At 34.7% G+C, this 19,251-nt stretch overlaps 1 protein-coding gene and 1 gene segment (V, D, J or C); one reads left to right on the top strand and one right to left on the bottom strand.

The window, feature by feature from the left end:
• The window catches only part of LOC132131188 (dedicator of cytokinesis protein 3-like), a 181,724-nt gene extending 179,041 nt beyond the window's left edge, over nucleotides 1–2,683 (bottom strand). For 4 of the 5 annotated variants that reach the window (XM_059543183.1, XM_059543184.1, XM_059543185.1 and 1 more), the window contains exon 1: nucleotides 2,207–2,682. In XM_059543183.1, coding sequence (XP_059399166.1) covers nucleotides 2,207–2,243 — 37 coding nt within the window. In that variant the 5' untranslated portion in view covers nucleotides 2,244–2,682. Of the gene's footprint in view, nucleotides 1–2,206 lie in introns of all 5 variants that reach the window. The other variant, XM_059543182.1, reaches the window with a different exon arrangement.
• A 14,903-nt stretch (nucleotides 2,684–17,586) lies between these two features.
• Nucleotides 17,587–18,991, top strand: LOC132131718 (Ig kappa chain V-III region 50S10.1-like). The segment is given in 5 exon segments: nucleotides 17,587–17,681; nucleotides 17,775–18,107; nucleotides 18,293–18,370; nucleotides 18,507–18,568; nucleotides 18,863–18,991. Coding segments are annotated over 5 exon segments (588 nt in total).
• The last annotated feature ends 260 nt before the right edge of the window (nucleotides 18,992–19,251 follow it).

Raw genomic sequence — 19,251 nt, 5'->3', positions numbered from 1 at the left:
ATTGCCTTATGGTTTTACATTTAGCAAATTTTCATTTTGACTGAACTATTAATTTAATATAAAAGCAACATTACTATCAAACCACTATTGATTCAACATGTTTTTCTACAGTATAATTGGAGATGAGGAGGAAAAATGGCCTTCATTGATGTGAACTGTGTGGTGCATTAGCAGGCTGTGGGGTTAGCATCACATTCAACATGCCCATTGCATCACAAAGACCCATTCACACAGAGCCAGCGTGAATAGCTGTTTTTCAATGGCGTGCCAGAATCTCAGGGGGGTCGGCTTTTTGGAGCACATCCATGAGTTACCACCTTCTGCTGGGTCGGAATGTAAAACTCCCTTCCTTTTGACAGATCTGCTTTTCTTAGATGACAAATAGTTGGTCTGTTCCTGTAAGTTTATAATTCTGTAGCTCTTAAAATATAATTGTTAAAACTAAAGCAGATGTCAGGTGACAGTTATGACAAATGGGTTTTATCTAAGGTTCTACGACTCCCTGGGGAGAAATGTTAAGTTTGACTTTGACTGCTTTTCCCTTACTTGCAAACAAAATGGACTGGCAATGCATTTACATTCTCATCTCTTCACCATTCAAGTGTGATTTTTCATTTGAGGGACAATTTTGACAACTAGAAACCTAGTTGTATAACTTAAAACTTGTATTTTGGTATATCCTGTGGTCGTAACAATGTCATTTCAGTATTATTTATATTATTCAGTTTGATTTTTTTAAATTTTGGATAAAAGATTTTTTCAATCACCTTTGTATTCAGAATATATATATATATATATATATATATATATATATATATATATATATATATATATATATATATATATATATATACAGTATATGTATTTATTTTCAGACATTAAAACCATGACATATTTCACCAACAACTGTTAACACTAACTGGTTTGTTATAATGACACAGACCTATATTTTAATAAATGTGAAAAGGTCATGCAGATTAATGTCCTCTTATATGTTACATTTGAAATATCGCATTTTCAAAATACCCAAATATAAGAAAAATGCAGTTGTTTTCTGAAATGCTTTTTTAATTGTTATACAAATGGTAACATTGTATTTTAGACGATTAAGTGTTTGCACACTCTTTAAAGACAGGCAATTAAAAATGTATTGAGGCTTCTTCTTTAGAACCATTCTTAGAGACAGAAAAGTTGCACTAAAGAGTCTCCCATATATGCGTAATTAAAGTTTGATGCAACTAAAAATGCTTCAAATCACTAACGCCACAACAACAACAACAAAAGCCAGCAAATAGCATCTTGCAAAGAAAAAACTAGTGAAGGATGCCATTTTGTATCGTGACTCACACGAGCACGGGAAGTGCACCACCAGGACTGAGTCAAGTTACACAACAATGCATCTTATTAATCTGCATTTATCTGACCCGACGTGACGGCTAGATTGTACATGACCAAGCATACACCCGCATTAATGCTGCTCTCTCTGAAATGGTGACTCATCAGGGCCTTATGAGACCAATAATTAAAAATTCCCAATTTACTGCAGTAACGTTTCCTTCTTTTATAATCCATACAGGGCTGTTTCCTTCAGTTGGAGGTATATCAATACGTTCTGTGTTTGAATTTGCTTCTGTGTGCACATGAAGCTTGTCTGGATCTGTCAGGCACAGTAGGGAAGCTGAACTGGCATTTCACGCACCGCCGTGACACTTTCAGAGTAAACGGTGACCGATGCACATGCTGACACGGTGCATTTGTTGAATGAACACGCTGTCCATTTGTCCTAGACCCTTATGTTCTCTCAGAAGATGATTTTTGAGTGGATGATGAGTGTTAGACCTCAATATCAGATGTAGTCCACCTGTTGGAGACGCACCGCTCGCATCGCCCCCTGTCGGTCGAGTTTATACCGTCAACACTAGCGGTGTACACCACTGTAACAACACGTTAGTATTCAACAGTCGTGCAGAACGATTTACATGACGAATTAAACACTTTATGACAAAAAAAGACAGGTAAAAGTGTTAAATTCACTAAAACGTGTCATGTATTTCTCCTCAGCATTAACATTGAATGGTAACATCATCTAGTTTTATATATCCTTTGCCTTCTTCTTGCTTAAAATGATTCATAAGCCACATAAAACATATCTGGAATTAGTTTGGTTTAGCTTAACTCGTATATTTATATCATATTTTCAACTCACCCACGCCGATTTTCTCGTCCTCGGTAGCTGTCCACATGATCCCGGTAAAATAACCAAGATATTAGAAGAGTTTCGGTTAAATGTCATGTACGGTGACACATGAATTAAAGTTGAAGCAGACGGTCAGACGTGTTTGTCTCACAGCCGTGTGTCTCATCACACAGACGTGCTTCACGCGTCAGCTCCGCGCGCGTCTGGATCTCGCGCTATGGAAGCGGCGGCGCAGCAGCATCTGAGGATGGAGACGCTCGTGTATTTATTTCACTGACTCGGTCAGTCGTGATTAGCCGCCGGAATCCAACAAAACAAGAAGAGGACAAGCTAACCTTGAGCGTTTCTCGAGTCGCGTGCGCGCGCGGCGCTCTTTTACGCGTACTCGACGCGATTTCCCGTGATTTGACGGGGTGAACGGGGAACCTCTTCAGCGCCGGTGCTGCGCCATCTTCATCTCTCCGTCCGTCCGCCGTCACATGACGCAGAGTGTCGCTCTTTACCGGGACACGCGCTTTAGCGTAGCGTTACACGCTCGACAGAGCGCGCGCGGGGTTCGTGTTTGATTAGGATGGTGCAGTTTAAAACAGTTGACAGGCATTTCACTGTAGTTTTCATGCTGCAGTGTATACATAGTAAACCACTAAGAGAAACAAACAACATGTATGGCAAACAGTAAGTTGCTAGTCTTTCAGTTTTATACGCTAGTCTTCTGTAAAATTATAATTCATTATTACGCAATTAAGAGGCTTCACCAATCTTTTCGTCGTTTGGTTTAGTAAATTATTTATTCATGTAAGTACCACAGAAATGGTAAAAGCAAACGTTTAAATTGTATTTAAAAAAAAATAAATTGGACAAAACAAACAGTTTTTGATCTCATATCTGAGAGGATTAAAGCAGCGGGAGTGACCCAAAATAGCCAATAGTTTGGTAAAAAAAAAAAAAATCCTTAAAGACACAAAGTCTTTACAGTTAGTCCTTCTGTCGTATCTATCGCTACAACACGTTACCAAACATTCGGTTTTCAGTGCAGTGTAAATGCAGTGTAAACGCAACATAATGAGACACTTTGGGATTTTGACGTGAATTATATAGATTAAGGGTCATATTTTGTATTATGTGTCATTTGTGGTGGGTTAGACTGAGACTGTCTGAATGTGGGCTAACCAGCCATCTCACAAAGTGTTGACTATAATTACTTGGGCATAATTACGTTGCCAGACCATATTGTCTTTCTGCAGAGGTAAGTGTGCCAGGGGAGCTCTCGCGCCACTCGTTACGATTTCAGTGCCTGCTGATGGATAAAAGACATCTGAGTGTATAAAAACTGCTCAAGACAGCACTTACACTCTTCTTTATGCCCTCAGAGATTATACTAGAAGGCAAACCTCTCGCTTTTCTTATTCTCGTGTCGTTTTTCTTCATTCTTCTTTACAGACTTCTAAAGTGTATCCAGGAGATTCAAACTCATACTGTCCTGAACAAAGATGCTCCTGCAGAGGAATATGAGCAGGATATGAGCAGGGGAAGAGAGACACAGGGGGTGAAGAACTGCTCTTCCCATCTCATTTACTCAAGCATTCATTTAGAGACAACAGACTGAGTGGGTATATTCTTATTATGTGCAAGTCTCTCACATGAATGTGCATTTTATAGCCTCAGCATAAAACACAGCATCTTTGAAATCTAACATTTTATAAAATAATACACATTTGGGGCAGAAGGTTTTACCCCAATAATTATACATAATAAAAAAGAAATAAACATTAAACCATTAAAAACATTTTAAGTGTACATGTATATTATATAAACTTAAACAAAATATATAAATTATATTATAATTAGTACTCTATATTCCATTATCTAAATTTGTGTATATATATATATATATATATATATATATACACATTCATATACAAACAATTGATTTATATGTATAACAATTTATAAGCATAATTAAAATGTATTAATTATATAGTTGTTGTATTAGTTATATGTAATATTTACAATATTATTTGTTATATAACTGTTATTGTATTAATATATATTAATTATAAAGATGCCCACGTAAGATTACAAAAGCACGATTAAATGTATCATGATGCTCCATAAGCCAATTCAATTCAAGTTTATTTGTATAGCGCTTTTTACAATACAAATCGTTACAAAGCAACTTTACAGAAAATTATGTTTCTACAATATTTAGTAGTAGCTAGTAGATTGTGCACGTTTGACAGGATTTTAGAAAAAATAAAAAATAATAATAATAATAATACAAGACGTAGTCAGCTAGACGATGAACTATCAATATTATTAACTAATAGTAATTATATGATGCAGTCACACATGTAGCAATAATTGTTAGTTCTGTTTGTTGATTCAAGGTTAGGATCATCTGGGGTCCTCTGAGGGTCAGCATCATCTCTTCTCAGGTGTTCTGGATCCAGACTGGAGCTTGTGGCAAAACATAGAAACAAAATAGAGACATCATTAGCATAGCTGCTGATCCAACAAAGTAAAATTAGTTTAACCCAAGCTAAAGAATAAAAATGCAGATGCAACTACACTCACAATTTAAGAGATACATTATTCGAATGCTTGGCGAAAGAGATGCGTTTTTAATCTAGATTTAAACAGAGAGAGTGTGTCTGAACCCCGAACATTATCAGGAAGGCTATTCCAGAGTTTGGGAGCCAAATGTGAAAAAGCTCTACCTCCTTTAGTGGACTTTGCTATCCTACGAACTACCAAAAGTCCAGCGTTTTGTGACCTTAGGGTGCGTGATGGGTTGTAGCGTGGTAGAAGGCTAGTTAGGTACGCAGGAGCTAAACCATTTAGGGCCTTATAGGTAAGTAATGATAATTTGTAACTGATACGGAACTTAATAGGTAGCCAGTGCAGAGACTGTAAAATTGGGGTAATATGATGATATTTTCTTGACCTGGTAAGGAATCTAGCTGCTGCATTTTGGACGACCTGTAGCTTGTTTATTGACGAAGCAGGACAACCACCTAGAAGTGCATTACAATAGTCCAGTCTAGAGGTCATGAAAGCATGAACTAGCTTTTCTGCATCAGAAACAGATAACATGTTTCGTAGCTTGGCAATGTTTCTAAGATGGAAGAATGCAGTTTTTGTAACATTGGAAATTTGATTTTCAAAAGACAAATTGCTGTCTAATATAACACCCAGATTTCTGACTGTAGAGGAAGTAACAGTACATCTGTCTAGTTGCAGATTGTAATCTACAAGTTTCTGTGTGGTGTTTTTTGGTCCAATAATTAATTTCTCTGTCTTATCCGAATTTAATTGGAGAAAATTATTTGTCATCCAATCTTTTACATTTTTAACACACTCTGTTAGCTTAGATAATTGGGAAGTTTCATCTGGTCTCGTTGAGATATATAGCTGAGTATCATCAGCATAACAGTGGAAGCTAATTCCGTATTTTCTAATAATATTACCAAGGGGCAACATGTATATTGAAAATAGAAGGGGACCTAGGACGGATCCTTGTGGCACTTCATATTTTACTGATGATAAATGAGATGACACCCCATTTAAGTAAACAAAATGGTAGCGATCGGACAGGTAGGATCTAAACCATCTTAGAGCCTGCCCTTGAATACCTGTATAGTTTTGTAATCGATCTATGAGTATGTCATGATCTATGGTGTCGAACGCAGCACTAAGATCAAGTAAGACTAGAAATGAGATGCAGCCTTGATCTGACGCAAGAAGCAGGTCATTTGTAATTTTAACAAGTGCAGTTTCTGTGCTATGGTGGGGCCTGATACCTGACTGAAATTCTTCATACAGATCATTTTTATGCAGGAAGGTGCTCAATTGAGCAGACACAACTTTTTCTAAAATTTTAGACATAAATGGAAGATTTGAAATAGGCCTATAATTTGCCAGTACACCAGGATCTAGTTTTGGTTTCTTAATAAGAGGCTTAATAACCGCCAGCTTGAATGGTTTTGGGACGTGACCTAAAGATAACGACGAGTTAATGATATTGAGAAGCGGTTCTTCGGCTACAGGTAACAGCTCTTTTATGTAATTTAGTGGGTACAGGATCTAATAAACATGTTGTTGGTTTAGATACAGTGATAAGTTTATTTAGCTCTTCCTGTCCTATAGTTGTAAAGCACTGCAGTTTATCTTTGGGTGCGATGGATGAAACTGAAGTGTTAGACGCTGTAGAATCTACATCCGCTATTGTATTTCTAATGTTATCTATTTTATCAGTGAAGAAATTCATAAAGTCATTACTATTTAACGTTGGTGGAATATTTGAATCAGGTGGCGTCTGGTAATTTGTTCATTTAGCCACTGTGCTAAATAAAAACCTTGGATTGTTTTGGTTATTTTCAATGAGTTTGTGTATATGCTCTGCCCTAGCAGTTTTTAGAGCCTGTCTATAGCTGGACATACTGTTTTTCCATGCAATTCTAAAAACTTCCAAGTTAGTTTTTCTCCATTTGCGTTCAAGACTACGAGTTACTTTCTTGAGAGAGTGAGTATTACTGTTATACCATGGCACAGTACGTTTTTCTCTATAAGCCACTTATATTATTAATTTATTATATGAAATATATATTTAAAATTACAATTAATATGGTTAATATTACAAATAATTATACTGAGTATTACATTTAACACTTACATATTTATAATATTTATTCAATTTTAGATTTACCATATTAATTGTAATGTAGATAGATAGAAAATCAATTATAAATAATTATAATATGAATATGAATATTAATTTATACATATTAAAATTCTAAATATGAATTATTAATTCTAAATTATAAATGGTAAACTAAGATTAAAAAAGCACAACTCTATTTACCCTGATATTCCACTTTGAATTTGTGTTGTTGTTGTTGTTGTTGTTGTTTTTGAAGCATAAACTGGATTTCATTGTTTATTTTTGGATGTAAAGGTGATTGCCTATAACTCCTCGATCCAGCGGGAACTGAATAAACATTCCGGACATGAGGTTACCATGGTGACGTGAACAGCAACCTGCCGCATGTTCACAGGCAGCTTATAATGGTCATCCATGCACTGTCTTAATCAAACTCAGAAGCTCACCTATTCATTCCAAGTCCATGTTTATCACAATTGCATATATTATTGCAGTTCCAGTGCAGACTTATGGCAGTGAAAGCTGAAATTGATTGAAACCAATGATTATCTTCACTTAGTTTGGAATCCAAATGCATAAACAGCTTTTATAGGCAATTTATGTCTACTATGCAGCAACATATATCAGCCAAATGTATATATATATATATATATATATATATATATATATATATATATATACATATATATATGCTATAAGGGCAAAGTATACCAAAATATTCCAGTGTGATATCATATGGAGCACTGTATGTACTGAAGGGACTTTCTGTTTGTTACTCTGGCTGTCTGTGATTCAAAAGACTTGTGTCTAGTGAAACACGAACATCACTGAGTCATCATGATTCAGTGGAGAATTCTCCAGATGAAAGCAGTTTGCTCAGTCTGAGTTAAAACTATCAAACACGTCCTTCTCTTCGCTGTGTCACAAGGACTTGTGTCTGTGGCGGCATCTGGGACATTGTAGACGGTTATTATTTTTATTTTTCTGGAAATCTTCAAAGATTAGATTAGATTAGGTTTGAGAAGGAGATTTCAGATTCGAAAGATGTCTAATCAAAGGGATTTTTGCTTGGATTCTAGGTAGCATGTAATCCAACAACGCAGTCTTTCAGACAAAAGTGCACAAGAATATATGTTTAAATAGTCACCATCTTTCCATGTTTAAAAACACATTCATGCTGTTTGAATACAAACATTGATTTGTTTAAACATATAGTTTCACCCATACAAACATTACAATAAATAAACCATGGGTAAATAAATAAAGGAATACATGCATTAATATATTTATAAATAAAACATGAAAGATAAGAAAGTACAAATAAGTAAATATTAAAAAGAAAAACAATTAAATAAAACATTGATTGATGTTTCACTAAATGCTGTACAGGACATATTTCAGGTAAATGCCACTTTCCTGATTAAAAATTCTACAAGAGTTTACAGTGGCATCATGTGGTAGAGATATGAATAACAATACAAATGTGTCAATGGGATAAATTATTGTGATCAAGAACCAACAGTGTTCATATTAGTACCTAAAAGTAACAAAAGTATACTTTTAAAAAGGTAACAGCTTTAAAAATAATGTGTAAAGATCCTGGCTTTGTTTAGCACTTGTTGCTCTGTATTTTCTTCTGAAGGATCTCTAGTGTTTTTCTTTTTATCTTTAATCATTTCTATCTGTTCTCAAAAGTGTGGCACATTTTAGTGAGGACTGTCATGTGAATCTGTTACAATCTAAAGCAAGCTCTGCAAACAAACATGAGGAATTCTACACTGAGAGTAAAACTGCACTGAACCCAACAGAAAAGAATGAATAGAGTGTATGAATAGAAATCCTAAACACATGACAGAAACACTATGCAGAAAGCATAGAGACACTGTGATTTAATAACCTTTTTTTACCCAATTTTACATCTTCGTTATTTCTTACCTGTTATATTTTCCTAAATTATTCAATGTAAAGCACTTTGAATTACTACTGTACATAAATGTACTGAATGACTAAACTTCCCTTGCCTAAATTTGCCCTTCTAGATTGTGTAGATGGAGGTTAATTTATTTATTATTTCTTTATTTTCTGGATCTCACAGGCAAAGGTTAGAATTCAGTAATCAGTTTACATGTTTGGTAATACTGACATGATTTGCTTCAAATGTTGTTACTCTCATCTCCTGTCTCTTCAGGACCAGGGTCAAATCACTGGTGGCGTTGGAGGCTCTGTTATATTACCAGGTTCATACAAGGAAAAGGAGCTAAAGCCAGAAGAAATTCATGTGTTTTGGAGATGCAATAATAGCATGGTTGTTTATGATATTGAAAATGGCATTCCCTCAACAAAAGGCCAGGACATAATGTTCAAATGTCAAATAGAAAGTTTTCCCACAGAGTATGAGAATGGAAACCTCTCATCTGAATTTCACAGAAGCAGGCCAATTTTCCTGCTTTGTCCCACTTGTGGATGAGGAACACAAACTGAGTCAAAGATGTGGAGACTTAAGTTTTCTTTCAAGGAAGTATGGCCAGAGGGTACATTTTAAACTTTCCTGACTGTGTTTTTTTATTATTATTATTTTTTCCCCACTATATATGAGCTTTCTTTATTGCTCAACTCACAAAGTCACAGTTCTCTGTAAGGATGATCCAGAGAAAAGTGCATGTCAAATGGTCTGAATACTTATGTCAATGTGATATTTCAGTTTCTTGCCTTTTAGTAAATTTGTAAATCTGTTTTTATTTATTTATTCTTTTGCTTTGTCATTATGGAAAAGGTATGATATAATAGAAAATAGAAAAACAAATTATATATTATGAATATTTTTTTTTTGCATAAAGCTGAATGTACTGAATTGTTCTTTTATGACAAAAAGCATTGTAAATCAATTCTTAGAATTACAAATTGGATTGTTATTTAAGTTATATATAAAATTTATGTATGTCAAATTTCAATTTTTGTATTTTAAACATTTTTCTAAACTGCATTTAGTTCAGGTTACAGGCCTGAAGATGGCTGAAGTGCTATCAGAGAAGCCCAGCTCTGACTTCCTCTTCTCTGTGTGCTCGAGGTTTCACTGTGTTTCCGCTCACAGTGAGAGATGTTTGAATGATCACAGAACAGAAGATATTCATCTGGATCACACGATGAAGATCATCCAGCTTCAGATCTGTGAGCTTATCACATATTATATTGAATCAGTAAATGGGGTTTCTTTTTATTTAATGTCTTAATAAATTATAAAATAAATTATTTCTCTCATAAATCTGTTCATGTGGTCTCAAGGCACAGAGAGTCTAACAAACACAGCAGTAACTTTAGGAGCTGATGTGATTATAAGCTGTGATCTTGATATAGAGGAGATTTACTGGTTCAGACAGAAATCATCAGATCCTCCAGAGTTGATCTTACGCACTTTCAGTAGCAGAACTGGAGAAGCCTTATATGAAAACAGCATCTTTGAAGACAAATACTCAGTGAAAACTAACAGTAGTCTGTTCATCAGAAATATCACCGCTGATGAATTAGGAGTTTATTATTGTGTGAAAACTAGTGAACCACAAAAATTCAGCAACGGCACCAAAATCTACATCAGCCGTGAGTTACTTTCTCATTTCAGATGGATTTTCAATAATAAATATATTATACACATTTATGAATAACTAATATTTTTGAAGTGTCTTTGTTCTGTTAAAGACTGAAATTGAATAAAGACTGATAAAACCAAACGTATTGTACAGACTCAGAATCAAATGATACTCCAGAACAGGAGACACCATGGAGAAACCTGACCATCATCACATCTGTTCTGCTGAATGTGCTTCTGATCATTGCATTAATAGGTTTGTACTGCTTTTACTGCGAGTATGTTCAGATCTCACTGAACTAAATACAAGAAGACAAGACTCTAGATCTACACAAACATTACCATATTACACATGCTGTGATTGGTTAGCTGGGCCACTGTGTGCTGTGATGGGTTAACTGGGCCACTGTGTGCTGTGATGGGTTAACTGGGCCAGTGTGTGTTGTGATTGGTTAGCTGGACTGGTGTGTGCTGTGATTGGTTAGCTGTGCCAGTCCGTGTTGTGATTGGCTCCACTCGGCATCTAGTTAGGAAATCTCACGCCCCATATCATAGCCACCTGCCAGCTTCAGTTTAAATATTGCGTCAAAATCAAATCAATTTGAGCTTGATTTCAACCCAGATGATTGTAACCACTCTAAGTTCGTCTGCCTTAGGAAAGCTACGATGTCTCAGACATAGTGATAACACTCGTTGCCTTCTCTTGTGCACCTCAACCAGGTCTTGTTCCATTCATCGATATTTGGGATATCACAAATCCCGAAAAATGTGTGTTGTAGTCCAAAAGAGTCGTTTGTTGAAGTTTTTGAAATATCTCCTTTTGAACTGAAATTTGTGCTTTTAACTTTGCAGATTTTTTTATTCATTCTCAAACAGCAACATTACAGAACTGACTAAAGTGGTAAAAAGTGAAAAAGCATAATATCACCCCTTTTAAAAATGTGATTCGAGCCTGTCATGCTTAAAAAATAAAACCCTTCATCCCTTGTGAGAATTCATTTGCAAAAAATGATTGGCTGACTGTACATCATGTCTTACATACTGTATATGGACACTAATATATAATATATTTCTCTTTCAGTGTGTTGAAATTGATTTTTACATGTGTCCTTGTAACACTGGGTATTGCAAAGAGCAGAGAACTGTTGTCCTTTACAGCCAATGAATTTTTCAGCTTTTATGTTTTATAATTTGTCATACCACTGGGAATATATATATATATATATATATATATATATATATATATATTGATGAACACTTCATGAACAACACTTTATACACTTGCATGCAGCAGATGGTATAAACTTTAAACCACATCCTGCATGCAAGTGTAACTATGACCAAGTGAACATGAACCCGACACACTATGAGTAAATGTAAACCTAGACCTATTTTACTGCTGATTTTTAACCAATTTTATTCTGTTCATCTTATTTATTTCCATAAACTGTCAAACAAACATTTCAGTTGGAAACAGAATAACAGCAGTAACACTGACTAATTTTAGACTCCTTAATCTCTACCCCATATCTAAACTTAGAAAATACCTTACAAACTATTAACAAGCATCAAATTAGGTTAATTATTGGACATAAAAATAAAGTGTGACCATTAAAGGTACGGAATTAGAGATTAATATCTAAAAGATAAAAGATAAAAGCTCTTGTATATGGGTTAATGTTTGATTTTAAATAAAATAAAACACACATGTGGTCAGAGCAAACCTGCCTTTAACTTCCTCATGATTGTGGTTAAAATCACCCTGTTATTTGAAAAGCGCTATGGTAAAGTTTATAGCTATGTGAAAGAAACAAGACTGCACTGTTTAAACTTTAGTGTTTTAACATCCTGAAGGCCATGCAGCTTCTTCTCTTTGAGTTTATTGTACTTTTTGAATATTTTAATTTTGTTAATAAATAAATCTGATAAGGGAGGTGGTCTAGTAATTATGCCTAAAACCCTGTACGATCAGGAGGTTCTAAGACAATTACAAGACCTGTCTTATTATAGAGCTTTGCCCACTGATCCTACCAGTAGATTTCCAAATGAAAATAGAACTATTCCTTCAGCAAGCTCACTCCTCTTCTCTTATCTCTGAATGAGAATTTCAATATTTGTTCAATCGTACCCCAACTAGACCAGCCTTCTATATTTTGCCTAAGGTTCATAAAAATCTATCTAATCCACCAGGTCGTCCAATTGTTGCAGGTAATAATAGTCTTACTGAACCTCTTTCTAATTTTGTAGACTTCATTCTCAGACCTTTGGTTACTTTGCTCCCAAGCTATCTCAAGGACACATCTGACTTTCTTAAATGTCTGTCTCAAATTAGTCATCTAGGTCAGGATGTTCTGCTTGCTACTATGGATGTAACCTCTTAATATACAAACATTCCCCATACTGATGGTTTGACTGCCTTGAAGTATTTTCTTGATCTTCGGACTAATGATGATGGTTTACCTACTAAATTCATTGTAGATATGTCTGAATTAGTGCTCACTAAAAACTATTTCTTGTTTGAACATCAATATTACCTTCAGATCAGTGGCACAGCTATGGGTGCCACTATGGCCCCTGACTATGCCAATCTATATCTTGGTTTTTTGGAAGAACAGTATGTGTTCAATAACAATCCTTTTTTGGAGAAGATAATATTGTTCAAGAGATACATTGACGACTGTTTTGTAATTTTTCATGGTTCATTATCTGAATTTGAACTGTTTGTCTTATACATGAATTGCTTAAGATCTTCTATTAAGTACACCTATACAGCGAGTGCCACTAGTGTGAACTTTTTAGACACCTGTATTTCTGTTATTGATGGACATATTGTTTCATCTTTATATAGGAAAGACACAGAGAAAAATAGCTTACTTCATGCCACAAGTGCTCACCCAACATCCCTGAAACGTGGTCTGCCTTTCAGTCAGTTCACCAGATTGCATCGTATCTGCTCTGACAAAAATGACTTTGAGGTAAAAGCAAGACTTCTATACAGAGATTTTAACTCTAGGGGATATCCCAACAGTCGGCTTGATACAGCACTAAACAAAGTACGTGCCTCTGGTACACATTCGTCTAATTTGGTCTCCAAAAAAAATGAGAACCGCTGCATTCTAAAACTGACCCATAGTCCTTTGAGCAGAGAAATTAGAAACATTGTTAATTCTCATTGGCATATAATTAAAAGTGATTATCAACTGAATGGACTTTTTCAAAATTTGCCTCTTTGTGTCTTTTCTAGAAGCTCAAACCTTAGATATAGGCTGGTCCATGCTGATATTGCCACGCCTCCTTCTGGAACTCTTTCTAATGCCCAGGGTAATTTTCCATGCAAAAGTTGCACTTCCTGTATACATTGCCTTAAACTCCAATCTTTCACACATCCGCACACACGTAAGATATATAAAATCAAGCAATTGATTACATGTAGATCTACTCACGTGGTGTACATTTTGATCTGCCCTTGCCCATTTTTGTATGTAGGCAAAACTATCAGGGCTTTACGAACGAGAATTTTGGAACATTTGAGTGCAATCAGGAGATGTGATGCAACTTCGTCTGTTTTCCAACATTTTCAACTAGCTAAGCATGCAATTTCTGACCTGAAATTTCTGGGCATTGAAAGAGTTTTGCCTAAAAGGAGAGGTGGTGATGTAGATAAAACACTGCTACAGAGAGAATCTTTTTGGATTTTTGAACTGAACAGCCTTTTCCCGAAAGGGATGAATGAAGAGATAAACTATTCATGTTTTCTGTAAATGCCTTTATTCTTTTTTAGAGATAAATATTGTTAACTTTTCTATTAAAAGAATTGTGTTTCTATTTGTTCTCTGGGTCTGGGCTGTAGCCCCTCCCTTTGCACCTGTTACTTGTTTCCTGATTATCTATCGGGTATTAATTGACTGCATGTCTGTTGTTGATTCATTATGAGCATTGAGAATAGCTGGATGGCTGAAACGTCTGCTCTTGCTCTAATAAAATGATTGATTCTTTTTGTTAAAGACTTTGTCTAGTTTTTCAGAGTGCGAACCATCAACAGTCTCTTCTACATTTTACTGGTTTTCACGCACCTGGACTTACAACTAGCCTTCATCTGAGCGCAACAATATTTCCTTGTCCCCTTAATAAATAAATCGACATTGTTTTATGACACAATGACATTACAAATTGTTTTGTATGTATGTGTGTGTATTTTTATTTTATTATTTTCACAGATCTGCTCATATTTTGTCAAGCAACATAGACTTTTAAAAGATCAACAAACAGATTTGGGTCATAAACTGTGATCTTGATGAACAGGAGGTTATTACTGGTTATTAATGAAACAGATTCTCCAGTCCTGATATCACCCTCTTCAACTCAACACCAACACAGACATGTTAAGGATTTTAGGAAAATATAAAGCATGATGTGTCTCTCAAAGTTAAAGTTTAAAGCTTAAATATCTAAATATAATAAATCAAATGTACTGAAATTCAGGACAACAGCATGATGAGAGTGAGATATTGCTTTTATACATCAGTTTAAAGTATGTGCCGTTTATGGGCAAGTAATTTTAAAATAAAAATAACACCTGCATGTGAAGGTGTATATGCATGTGAAACTAACTATTTTCATCATTTCAGTTTGTAAGGTTTACAACACAATGAGTCCTGTTTAAGGTCCTTATAAGAACTACAACTAATGATGTGTTTTTTTTTATCTATTTGTTATATCAAGATCATATTAAAATGGATTTAGAGACTTTAAATTAAATTAAATTTATGCAATTATGCTTCTTTTTTTTTTTACCTAACATATGTTCCCTGGGAATCAAACCCACAACATTGCGCTGCTCTACCACTTGAGCCACAGGAACACTCAGTTTAATTCCAAGGTTCACAAAAAGAGTGGACTTTAGTCAATAAAAAAATGGCAATGCATTTCAGTGTTTCAGCCCCGCCCACAAGTGCAAATGAAATATTGAAGCCATAAACCCATTTGTAAAATACACGTTTTTATAATCAAAACCTCTATCCTACTGGTGGTATTTGCTCATAACCTACCTGGCATATCCACCTTTTTCCTCAACGTGGAAGTAAGTCTATGGGTGAGACTTCCACTTCATTAGGTGCTATAGGTAAATAACGAGGAGAATAACAACATGCAGTAAACGGTAAAACTGTTTACTGCAGTACAAACCAGTGTATTCTCAATTAAGATAATAGATTAAAATAATATGATAGGACACATCAATTGTCAATATCAAGCAACAAAACGAACTGTTTAGTACAGCTAAAAATAGCTGAATGGAAATGAGACCGGAAGCTGACCTGAGTCAACAAGGGGCTGACTATAGGGAATGTGCTCTGGAGTCCAGGAGTGATGCGGAGGGGCTGGACTACAAAGATGCAGCTCTCAAGGACCTGTTTACCTACACCCTTGATGAGCCCAGCTGCATCTGGAGGAGGTTCAGCATGGAGCACCTGTCCTTTGGGGCATTTGTGGACTTTCTAGCCCACAACGCGAGGTAGTCAGAAGTGTCTTTTCCCATCATGGCTGCCATTCCAGAGTCTCGTCCTGAGATGGCTGCCCGTTCAAAGCCTCTTCTCATGATGGCCACCATTTCTGAGTTTTGTTCCATCATGGCTACCACTCCAGAGTCTTGTTCCAGCATTTAAACAAACAACGCAGTCTTTCAGACAAAAGTGCACAAGAATATAGGTTTAAATATTCACCATCTTTCCATGTTCAATAACAGATTCATGCTGTTTGAATACAAACATTGATTTAGTTTCACCCATACAAACATTACAATAAATTAACCATGGGTAAATAAATAAAGGAATGCATTCATTAATATATTTATAAATAAAACATGAAAGATAAAAAAGTACAAATAAGTAAATATTAAAAAGAAAAACAAATAAATAAAACACTGATTGATGTTTCACTAAATGCTGTACGAGACATATTTCAGGTAAATGCCACTTTCCTGATTAAAATTTCTACAAGAGTTTACAGTGGCATCATGTGGTAGAGATATGAATAGCAATACAAATGTGTCAATGGAATAAATTATTGTGATCAAGAACCAACAGTGTTCATATTAGTACCTAAAAGTAACAAAAGTATACCCTTTAAAAGGTACTGTCCCAGTGATAGCTTTAATAATAATGTGTAAAGATCCTGGCTTTGTTTAGCACTTGTTGCTCTGTATTTTCTTCTGAAGGATCTCTAGTGTTTTTCTTTTTATCTTTAATCATTTCTATCTGTTCTCAAAAGTGTGGCACATTTTAGTGAGGACTGTCATGTGAATCTGTTACAATCTAAAGCAAGCTCTGCAAACAAACATGAGGAATTCTACACTGAGAGTAAAACTGCACTGAACCCAACAGAAAAGAATGAATAGAGTGTATGAATAGAAATCTTAGACACATGACAGAAACACTATGCAGAAAGCATAGAGACACTGTGATTTAATAACCTTTTATTTACCCAATTTTACATCTTCGTTATTTCTTACCTGTTATATTTTCCTAAATGATTCAATGTAAAGCACTTTAAATTACTACTGTACATGAATGTACTGAATGATAAAACTTCCCTTGCCCAAATTTGCCATTTTAGATTGTGTAGATGGAGGTTAATTCATTTATTTCATTTATTATTTATACATTTTACAACTTTTACATTTACAACTTTTAGTATACAACTTTTTTCTAACGCCGGTTTTATTATTATTATTTTTATACTGAATATTTATGTCTGAATGCATACGTCAATGTGATATTTCAGTTTCTCTCCTTTTAGAAAATTTGAAAATCTGTTTTTTTTTTCTTTTTCATTGTGGAATATGAGTGATATAATATAAAATAAAATAAAATAAAACAAATTATATTATAAAGCATTTTTTTGCATAAAGCTGAATGTACTGATTTGTTCTTTTATGACAAAAAGCATTGTAAATCACAATTCTTAGAATTGCACATAGGATTGTTATTTAAGTTATATATACAATTTATGTATGGAAAATTTAAATTTTTTGTATTTTAAACATTTTTCTAAACTGCGTTTAGTTCAGGTTACAGGCCTGAAGATGGCTGAAGTGCTATCAGAGAAGCCCAGCTCTGACTTCCTCTTCTCTGTGTGCTCGAGGTTTCACTGTGTTTCCGCTCACAGTGAGAGATGTTTGAATGATCACAGAACAGAAGATATTCATCTGGATCACACGATGAAGATCATCCAGCTTCAGATCTGTGAGTTTATCACATATTATATTGAATCAGTAAATGGGGTTTCTTTTTATTTAATGTCTTAATAAATTATAAAATTAATTATTTGTCTCATAGATCTGTTCATGTGGTCTCAAGGCACAGAGAGTCTAACAAACACAGCAGTAACTTTAGGAGCTGATGTGATTATAAGCTGTGATCTTGATATAAAGGAGATTTACTGGTTCAGACAGAAATCACCGGATCCTCCAGAGTTGATCTTACGCACTTTCAGTAGCAGAACTGGAGGAGCTGACTATGAAAACATAATCTTCAAACTCAAATACTCAGTGAAAACTAACAGTAGTCTGTTCATCAGAAATATCACCGCTGATGAATTAGGAGTTTATTATTGTGTGAAAACTAGTGAACCACAAAAATTCAGCAACGGCACCAAAATCTACATCAGCCGTGAGTTACTTTCTCATTTCAGATGGATTTTCAATAATAAATATATTATACACATTTATGAATAACTAATATTTTTGAAGTGTCTTTGTTCTGTTAAAGACTGAAATTGAATAAAGACTGATAAAACCAAACGTATTGTACAGACTCAGTCTACAGGAATCAGACGGAATCAAATGATACTCCAGAACAGGAGACACCATGGAGAAACCTGACCATCATCACATCTGTTCTGCTGAATGTGCTTCTGATCATTGCATTAATAGGTTTGTACTGCTTTTACTGCGAGTATGTTCAGATCTCACTGAACTAAATACAAGAAGACAAGACTCTAGATCTACACAAACATTACCATATTACACATGCTGTATGAATTGAGTGATCGTTCATTCATTGTTTCAGGTTTGGTGAAGAGCAACACTGATGCAACTGGAAGATGTAAAAATGACTCAAATAATCTACAGGTAAAATGCATAATTAAGAATTATTATCTTGTTTTTTCCTCCAATACATGTCCTGATTCTTGCAGTGAATAAATTTATTATCTGAATAAACTGAAATGTTTAATATGTGGTGCTGTTACATGACTTGATGAAATACTCGATTGTGATTGAAAAAAGTAAAAAAAAAAAAAAGTGTTTTAAAAACTGAAATAAGTGTAAAATAAATTCTCTTCATCTACGGTTAGAATTTATTGGCGATGATGACAGAATGAATGTATATTTTGTCTTACATATTATAATATCATCTTCTTTCAGTGTGCTGAAATAGATTTTTCCATGTGTGCCGGTAACACCAGGTCTTGTCCAGAGCAGAGCAAGATTGTCTACCGCCAATGTATGATGTAGAATACATTATAAATACAAACTGTGCCTTTATATCATTTTTTTTTTCTTTTTTACAAGCTATAGTTATTTTCATATACATTTTTTAAGTTCAGCATATCTAAATATGCAGAGTAGTAGACGTTAATATAAGTTTTTTTTCTTTTCTTTTTTTCTGGTTGGTATGAGTGGAGATGTTGCTTATATATAATAGTGATAATCATCATGTTTTTTTATTATAAATGCGCTGACGTTTACACTAGTAGTTAGAATTGTAAACCACAGGGCAAATGAGGTTGCTTAAAAATGCTTTTTGCTGTTGC

The sequence above is a fragment of the Carassius carassius genome, chromosome 48 (assembly GCF_963082965.1).
Source record: "Carassius carassius chromosome 48, fCarCar2.1, whole genome shotgun sequence".
In the NCBI taxonomy this organism is placed as follows: Eukaryota; Metazoa; Chordata; class Actinopteri; order Cypriniformes; family Cyprinidae; genus Carassius; species Carassius carassius.
The sequence above is the reverse complement of the archived record's forward strand: the minus strand, read 5'-3'. Positions and strand labels throughout refer to the sequence as shown.